This window comes from Pomacea canaliculata, linkage group LG3, assembly GCF_003073045.1.
Source record: "Pomacea canaliculata isolate SZHN2017 linkage group LG3, ASM307304v1, whole genome shotgun sequence".
NCBI lineage: Eukaryota > Metazoa > Mollusca > Gastropoda > Architaenioglossa > Ampullariidae > Pomacea > Pomacea canaliculata.
In genome coordinates this window covers 11,729,457-11,738,800 of record NC_037592.1, presented here as the reverse complement: position 1 = coordinate 11,738,800, position 9,344 = coordinate 11,729,457, and the positions used below count along the sequence as shown (strand labels likewise).

Genomic DNA, 9,344 nt, shown 5'->3' with positions numbered 1-9,344 from the left:
GAAGCAGTGTTATCTGTTTGTGCAAATGACAATCATCAAAATTTTGCACATTCTAAACAACATTAATAACAGGTTTTTTTACATTTGCATAATTGATTTTTTTTTTCTTTTTAGCATGTGCTTTTAAAGTTTGGACACTCATACCCAGTCTTTTTTGACTAAAAAAAGAAAAAAAAACGTTGCACATTTCAACCAGTTAGCTTGTGTTGCTAACCCGGAGACTAATGTTTTGAGTACAACATTCCACCAGTCAGAGTAAAAATGTGCTACACTATTGCTGTGTTAATGTCTTAAATGGAGGCAGCACAGTTTAAAGAATAATCCACCGTAGTAAACCAGGTAAAACATAGACCAAGTCTATATTGCGATTATATTTGCTGCTTCAGATTTGTTACTGGGATATTTTGTGACAGCCAGAAATGCACTTTGTGACAGAAGACTCACAAAGTTTGTGTAGTGCGATTCATGTAATAAACCCTAAAAATTTGTCAAGCCATAAATTGTCTTCTGTCCTATACAGCGACTTATCGCGCCCTTATTTTCTTTTCTCAGTCAAACTAGACATCGATGGATGAGGCCTGTTTAAAAAAAATGATGTTGAGGATGCGGCGCAGACATCTGTTGACGAATGTCTGTATCTTGTTGGTGATGGTGTTTGTCACTCGCCATGTCTCAGATCCATACAGAAGGACTGACTTTACAGTTTTGTTAAAGATGCGGATCTTGGTGTGTAGAGACAAAGCCTTGGCGTTCCAGATAGGTCTTAGGGTGTGGAATGAAAAGCCTGGCTTTGTTTATTCGGCTTCTTACATCTTCATCTTTGCTGACTATGCTGCCAAGGTAGATGAAACGACCAGACTCTGTAATACATTCTACATGTAGTCGGAGTGAAGCTTCTTGTTGACCCGCATTACCTCCGTCTTGTTGATGTTGATGGTCAGGCCAGTCATTGCTGCTTCTTCCGAGAGCCGAGTGAGCTTTGTGCGTGTTGCTGCTCAAACAAGCTAATTTGGTTTAATTCCATTTGTGGTCATAAGAAAACAACAGAGAGGTGTTTGCTTATTTGATAAGAAAATAATTTAGAAAATAAAATAGCACAAACAAAGTTTTAAAATGTTTTTAATCTTCATTTCGTGTTTCGAAAAGACTCGGGCTCACGGGTATAAAAAGCTTGTACGCTCGCACTCCCACACGCGGACATAAAACAACCGTTAATCTCATCGAATGCGAAAATGTTTGTGGCTGCAGCGATAAGGAAGTTTCTACAAGTGTCTGCGTCCTTCCTTCCTTCACGGACCATCGCGAGAACAGACGTTTCCTTGCTGCGTGCAGCTGTTGCGTCCTGTTGGCAACACGACTGTCTTTTTTATTTTGTTTAGTCGTACAAGGAGCTAGCCATAGATGACCCTTGCGACCTGCATATGACTCCACATCGAAACCTTGTCGTGTAGTTGTCGCTGTCGCTGACTATGTACACCATGGCGTGAACACCGCTCCACATCACAATGCTCGTCTCCAGCCATTGAAGTTGAACCAATGTCTGTGAACAGAACTGCTGACCCTCTGACCCTTCTGTCTCACGGCGCCAGGCTGTTGCGTGCCAAGGGTTTGTGAGATCATGAGCGATTAGGGGAACCCACGTGCATGGGTTCATGAACCTTCGTCGTCAGACCCACGTCGCCACTGGACCGTCAAGAGAACGTCAGACGCGCATCAACTTGCATTGACTTCGTTCAAGAGGACTCGGGCTTCTCGTGTGTGTTGTCCTATGACCTGACGAACAGTTACATGACCTGAGGAACAGTAACACGACCTGAGGAACAGTTACATGACCTGACGAACAGTTACATCTCGAATTTCTATCTCGTTCATGGTTACTGTGACGGACTTCAAGCGAGATCACGTGGTCTGCAGCCTTCAGTCGCCAAGGATTGGATCCGTCGAAAAGTTTGTGTAAGAGGTAGGTAAGAAAAAGATTTTGTTCACGTTTTTATTCCCCATCTTTTGTAAGATAAGTGGTAGAAATATTCACCGAATGGTTGAAATAAGTGATGTGTTAGAAATAAAAATGTTTTGCGATAATATGTTGATGACAGTTTGGCACACACACTAACACATATCACAGGCTACACCTGCCTTGTAAAAATGACAACCGTATTTACTGAATGAAATGAATCTACTGGAAATGATTTGATTTAATAGATTAGCTACTGTTTCAGACACGCACAGGTTACCCCACCACATTCACAAATAGATCGAGCAATGATAAATAATATTAAGCAAAAACGCATTTCTATGGTCCCTCCCTCCCTCAGAGCTTTACATATACATACAGGCGCGCGCAGTATTAAACAGAAACAGAGTGACAAAAGGATGTGATGGGAACATTTCTGAAAATCCCTGCTGCCTCATCCTCTCTCCCTTTAAACCTCGGAAACAATATTTCTCTCCAAAGTCGCCATTGTCCCCAACCTTCGTGTGCATACCTCACGCACCGAGGACAGTCACAGCGCTCGTCAACTGGTCGTATTCATAGTCTGTCACACCACTTGCTTATAAAATAAAATATTTTCTACGCATTGTTCGGCTGCACTTCTGTGCCCTCGACTGAGCACCGACCGAAGGTAGCTCCAGGGTGACACAAGTATCTGTTAAGTTTAACACAAGCGATTCAATTAGTCTTCACGGCCCTTGGCACAGCGGCATTGGGGTGCAGGACAAGCGAACACCCGGATTCGATAAGAGTGTTATTCACTACTTACATGTAATCCATGCAAGGCCAGACCTCGGCTCTAGCACCCGGGATACGGGACGAACCAAGTGGAGTTTAAACGGCGAGGGCTTACATACACTTCAACGTTTTCTTTGTGTGGGACTGGTTAGTGCAATAATGTGTCTTACTTTTTGTCTGTTAAGTGCTGACGTGAGATTTCCTTAACGCTGGGCTGATTTTTTGTTTATTTATTGTTTTGTTTTTGCTCTAACGACATCTGTGTTACTTAAAATTTTAGTAACAATACCAAATATTTCCAGACTTTTGTTGATGCAGAAAGATATTTACGCCAGGGAAGCTGAGGGGGGGGGGGAGGAGGGGAGACTTAACGAAGAAACGAGAGGAAATAGTCCTAACGTAACGATCTACTAAAACGGCCATACACAACTACAGGAAATAAACATTAACAACACAGCAAAGTAATGTGGTTTAGGGAGCTCAACTGCTAGGACAATGACAAAATCTTTTAAACCCTTGTGCATGATTTGCAGCCACAGACCTGGTCAATCACTTCAGGATGGACCGCTGGCTGGCCGTGTTCATTACACAAAAGCGGCGCTGTTCACATACATCCACAGCAAAAGAATCATCTTCCCGCTGCTTTTAGCAATAATTTAAAAACAACCCCCTAGTCTTCATGCAACTGTAGCTTTCCGGATGTGCATGTTCCGCTTTCTCCTTTCTCCATCTGCATGCTGGTAGCAATCGTGATGTTAAGGCCTCGTCCACAGCCTCCGGTGTGTAAGAACCAGATGAACATCCCGGTTCAGTCCTTGGGTTTTTCATCCTCAAGCTTCTTAGACAGAAGTCTCTTCGATGACTGCGGAGCCGCCACCAGAAGGTCTGAAGTCACTGGAAGAGAAGCTTGTCATGACAGATGGCTGAGTGGTACAGATGCTGTCCGTCCGTGTTCTCCGACGGACACCAAGAGTGACAGGACACTTCTACCCAAACTCGCTCCCGTTCTTGAGCAAGGACAAGGCGTGGCACATGCCAACGACCTCGACGACGAGAAAGCGCGTTGGTCATCGGTGATGATTAGAAAAGAAATGAAGCGAGGAAAGCCTCGCCGTCCAGAGAACGACAGAAGTACCAGCACCAACAAAACTGTTAACTTGCCGATCCTGTCCTTGTCCACGTGGGGTTCAGTGACCGGGAAGAGAAGGCGAAAGAAGTCAAAGCACGAAATGTGGACAGTGACGCAACTTCCGGTTCTGGCTGCACCCGGTGAGACGGAGTCTGGGAGGAACCCTGCAGTCAACACCCTGGATGTGAGATCTATTTACGGCAAACAGTCGAAGACACTGAACGTCAAACCTGGCTTGCCTGGCGAGGGGACGATCGTGTTGCCCCCTCTCACCCTCTCACGACCCTGGGGTCAGGTTCAAGCGGGGACAGTCGACGACAGTTTGAGGAGGAAGCAGCCAGTTCGGCAGGACACCAGTCGCACTCCCCCCGGAAAGAAGTGGGACTCGATGTCCTCGCTTGACGATTCTAGAACTTTTGTCAACAAGAAGCGGCGCCAACAACGGTTGGTGCTGTCAGAGGTCATCTTTGACGCTGGCGGTGGTGCGTGGGAAAACCATCGGCATCCGGTCAGCTGCCTGACGACTGACCACGCGGCTACCGCAGCCCACTACTGTGACGTGCTGGGCCGGCGATTCTGTCACCGCTGCACGGAGTGGGTGGAGAAGCTTGTGGGCCAGTCGTACGGGGCTAGACTTGTGGGCCACTCATACGAGGCTAGACCTGTGGGCCAGTCGTACGGGGCGAGACCTGTGGGCCTGTCATACGAGGCTAGACCTGTGGGCCAGTCGTACGAGGCAAGACTTGTGGGCCAGTCGTACGGGGCTAGAAGTGTGGGCCACTCATACGAGGCTAGACCTGTGGGCCAGTCGCACAGACCGAGCAGGCTGATGAGGTTGGCCAGCAAGTCACCAACTCCGACGTGGGTCTCTGACCGAGAGCTTTCGTTTACAGGTGTGAGGAAGGTGATCATCACCAAGGCAACGAAAATAACATGAAAAATGTGATTTTGAACTGCTGTAGCTGAAAGCAGTGCATCCATGTTTGTTGTGCTTGTCATCCATTCTGATCATGCAGCTCTCCACACAGTGCCAGACTTCTAACGGGAGAAAGTTATTTGAAATCAGGAAGATAGAAACTTCACCTCACTGTTGGGACAACGTTAGTTACTTACACAGACTGGACTGGTGTTTCATATACTTTTATATACTTTTTATTTTTCATAGATCATATTTGTGTTACTGTTATAAGTGATTAAAATTACTATAATAAACAATGAGTCACGTAGCCTTGCAGCGTAACGTGTTCTACAGTCACGTCACGTCTACGTTCCTGTGACGGTCACGTCATCTTTGTCTTGGAGTCAAGGGGCAAACACTGTAAAAGCTTGAACGTGGTTCAGTTTTCGCCACCAAACAGCTCATGTCTGCTCCCTTCCGACCATCCCCAACTGGATTACTGTTCGTCGATCTCCCGAGCATCCTACTTTTGTCTTCCGTATTGTGGTCTTCCTCTTCTGCTCTTCCCTTCCTCACGCGGAAGAAATTCAGCAAACGCTGGATCCGAGCTTCTTCTCAGGCTCCATTGTTCTTTCCCCACTTTTTCACTTATTCTTTTTTGCGGAAGAAGCTTTTCTCCCCAAAACATTGCTTTTGGTAATATCTTTGCATGATCACGGGTACTATTCTACCCGCTCCTCCGAGCTTTGTTTGCCATCGTGTCATCAGTTTGTGTTTCTTGTGAGGCTGATCTCAGAAATGTTTAGTACTCAGACATTTTGCATGCGCTCTACTGAAGCAGTATTTAAGCTGAAAGTTAATATAATATATAATTAACGGTTATTTATTTAACGAAGGTGGCGAATAAGCGTTTTTTTATTATTAAAATTTGAGAATGAGATATATTGAATTCTACAATCATAATCACGCGTGCAACACAACGAAATGACGCACGTGCGGTTTTAGTAAAACAAATTGTTATTGTTGTCAGCTCTTCAGTTATTTGCTGACTATTTTGTTTTTTCTTGTATACTTGATATTTGGATTCAAGGAAGCACCAGAGTATATAAATCCCCGAAACTGCTTCCCTTTTCCGCTAAAAGTTTCAAGTTTCTGATATGTATGTGCAATAGCAAACAATGTGTTCTATTGTTTCACTTTCTTTGTAACAAAGAACACATTTTGTGGTTAGTCATGTTTCTGAGGTATAGTATAGGGTGTGTGAGACTGGGAAGATGTCATGTGCTATTTTGAAGGATGTGCTCGTGATGACTGGGTCAACATATTTGTTGCTGAATATTTGAGAAGTTTCATGGTCACACGGACATTACAGTCAAGAGGCCGTTAAATAAAAAGCAAAAACAAATAGGACACAGAGGTTGATAAAATTATATTTTTACTGAAGTAAAGAAGTGAAGATTATGTTCTGGAAACACGTTGCTGGAACAAGACAGTGCACGTATACTTGGTGAAATCACTGGCCTGGAACAAAGATTTTAATTAATCACTAATGACACACACACTCATCATGATGAAATGATCCCAGGTTGCCTCACTTTAAAACAAAGCTGACATTCTCCTTGCAGCACAAAATTGGAAGTTTGACACCATTTCAACATACTTGTAATATGCATTGTCATTATGTTGTCATTCTTAGTGATATAGTGGTCATCAGACGAAATTAGTTTATCTTAACAGGATAACTAATTAAAATCCTCGCCCCGTTCTCGTCACCCATGAAAAAGATTTTGTTTTTATTAATCCACTAATTACTGTCAATCATAATGGTAAAAGTTTATGAGCTCCTGTCACTTTCCTACTCCCAATTACATAAATGAAATTAAGATATTTCAAATTTCGGTTAAGGAAAAAAATAGTGAAACTGTATACTGCATGATTGAGTAAAGTATAATTTCTATTATGAGCCAAGTAATTCAAAAATCTTTCTACAGATAAAATATTTTTGTATCTCCAAGAGAATCTGTAAGTGTAACGTTGAATAAATTAATAACAGAAAATCGGAAATGGTGGTGGCGTTTATAATGATGAAGTCGACGATAAAATTTTCCAAGCAAGTTTTTAGTTCTTGATTTTTACACGCTGTTCTACATTTCATGTCTTGGATGAATTGTTTCCACTTAAGGGAGTATATCATTTTGCAACAAGCTTTCAAAGACGAGTGATTATGGACTGTTCAGTTGATACTAAACGTGTGAGTGCAACTGTTCAGTTGTGTTCAGACTGACCATAAAGTGTGAACGGCTTCTTGCCCACGTGACTTGGCTCGTCGTACCCCCCGAAGGAACCAGTCTGGTAACCGATGGGAGGAGAGGCGCCATAGGGCTGAGCACGTATTGCTGACATGCCGACACGTGGAAGGTTACCAGAGTAACTGTTAAAGCCAGAACCGCTAGGCAGGGGGGAGGATCCTCCATTGAAGCCAGGGTACTGTTGGCTCCGACTGGGTGGCACTCCAGAGAATGTCGGACTCAAGCCAGCACCGGTCTTGTAGTCGCTTGTGTAGACTCCGCTGCCCTGCAGTCCAAAGTTGTTGCCAGACGCGATGTTGTAACCAGGAAACAGTCTGTTGTAGGAAGGTCCTGAGGCTGGGCCTGAACCGTATCCTCCCAAACTTGGCGAGAGGCCGAAGGAAGGGTAAGGAGGCAACTTTGGGGCGACGAAGGCGGAAGAAAAATCTCCATAACGAACAGAAGAAACTAAACAGGACATGGAGAGCAGGCAAACCAGAAGACTGGGACAAAACTCCTGTGAAAAAAAAAAAGAGAACCTACAAATAACTCGGAAGAACAATATTTAATTATTGTATAACGATAATAGGTGTAATACCCCTGCCCTAAAATCTTCTCCACAAGAGAAAAATTCTTATCTGGTGAAAGATGGATATAGTGAGTTGCGGTGTACAGAATTCAGAGTATGGGAATATGGACCAGACAGCTGGTCAGTCTCCCATTGAAAAGTCCAGAACCCCTCGTCTTGTCGCCCCTCTTCTTGTCTCTCACTTAACCCCATCCGGTTACCCAGTGGAGGCTCAGGGTTGTTCGAATCGTTGTTTGTTATAATATTAATTAAAATAAAATACTAAAACGTTACGAAAATATAGAGTGAGCTGAGTTCACTTACCATTGTGGCTTATATATTTATGTAGCTGATCACATGAAATAACTCCTGTCGACGTCTGTCTTAGAATCTCAGTTGTTGTTCATGCGGTGTGACTGGTATCAAACAGGACGGGTTATCCTCTTTGCTCGTATCCATGGAGCTAGTGGTTTATAAACGCAGCGATGAAAAGCGATGATGTGGTGACGTCACTGTCCTCTGAATTTGGTTCCTGATTCCTCATGTTTATCAGCGCGTTTCAGAAGGCCTTACAGCAAGTAAATATATAAGTATGCACATGAAGGATGGGGTAAAGCGCGTGATTGAGTCAAAGGTCATGTACTGCCGGATTTTCTGTGGACATTCACAAAAAATAAGATTTTTTTAAAGCTATAAAGCTAAGAGCATGCTCCTTAGGAGGGTGAGTGTGCTCTTTATAAATTTTGCATTGAGTGAGTGAAGGATGTGTACTTGAGCCACGAAGTTCGAATGTGCGCTCTCAAAGAATCTGACATTTTGCATTGTGTACACAATTTTTATTACTCAATGTGTTGAACATTAAAAAAAAAATTATTAATCAACTTTGTCATAAAACTTAGAAAACTGAACACGCAGCTTAGAACTTACAGAAGAATATCTGTAGCAGAAAAATCCCACTGAATACCTAAAATTGCATGAAATCATTTGTCAGCCGAGCAAGTATTGACAGCTTCGATAAACAACATCAATGAATGCTTCCATTCTCTAAGAAAAAGGAAAATACAATCAACTAGGGGATATCGGACAAACTAACGTAAAACCAAAAATAAAGTCTCGTGTCGTTCGATCACCTTTGACAGGTAGTCATTCCCTCCCATTAATTTAATTAAATATTACACATCTAGTTCCTGTTCTCTTGACTGGACAACAAGGAGTGCCTTTTGGGGGAAAATCTATAATTAAACAGTAATTAATAAAAGTCAGGTTTGCTGTGCAAGGAACTATAATGACCCGAGATTGAGGCGGGGATAGGCTACAGATAAACCCTACAGGCACCGTGGCAATATTCTTCTAATGTTTGCACACCCTGTGTTGTAACGATTATTAACCATACTAAGATTGTTTTGAGCATGGCCACTTCGGTATGTAATCAGTCCTTGCGGAGTTGTAAAGAAAGATAAAACAAATTATTTGTCTCACGCACTCAGGGAACTACAACAGAGATTTTCCAAGCACACAGACGGTGGACTAGCTCAGACTGCATCGTATCCCATTGTTTCTCCACCTTCCTTCCTGCCCCTATGTCCTCAATGTGTTTGTGTATGGATGGGTTCAGAGGTAAGCAAAATGAAAAGCAGGCCAAGATGTTGACAATACTCCCCCCTCCACCCAATACAATATGTTGTGGTTTATATATGAAGTGCATCAAAACAAATCTTGTCCCGAACATG

At 43.2% G+C, this 9,344-nt stretch overlaps 1 protein-coding gene and 1 long non-coding RNA gene across 5 annotated transcripts in view; one reads left to right on the top strand and one right to left on the bottom strand.

Moving 5' to 3' along the window:
- Positions 1–762: 762 nt before the first annotated feature.
- The window catches only part of LOC112559768 (NSFL1 cofactor p47-like), a 38,167-nt gene continuing 29,585 nt past the window's right edge, over positions 763–9,344 (top strand). Inside the window, exons 1-2 of one of the 4 annotated variants that reach the window (XM_025231156.1) lie at positions 763–1,960; positions 3,265–6,055. In XM_025231156.1, the coding sequence (XP_025086941.1) occupies positions 3,466–4,797 (1,332 nt within the window). In that variant the 5' untranslated portion in view covers positions 763–1,960; positions 3,265–3,465 and the 3' untranslated portion in view covers positions 4,798–6,055. The other 3 variants (XM_025231157.1, XM_025231159.1, XM_025231160.1) reach the window with 3 other exon arrangements.
- Positions 6,173–8,407, bottom strand: LOC112559774. The gene is made up of 3 exons (XR_003098364.1): positions 7,939–8,407; positions 7,044–7,563; positions 6,173–6,279 (listed from the first exon to the last, which is right to left on the bottom strand). It is a non-coding gene; the product is annotated as an uncharacterized LOC112559774 (long non-coding RNA).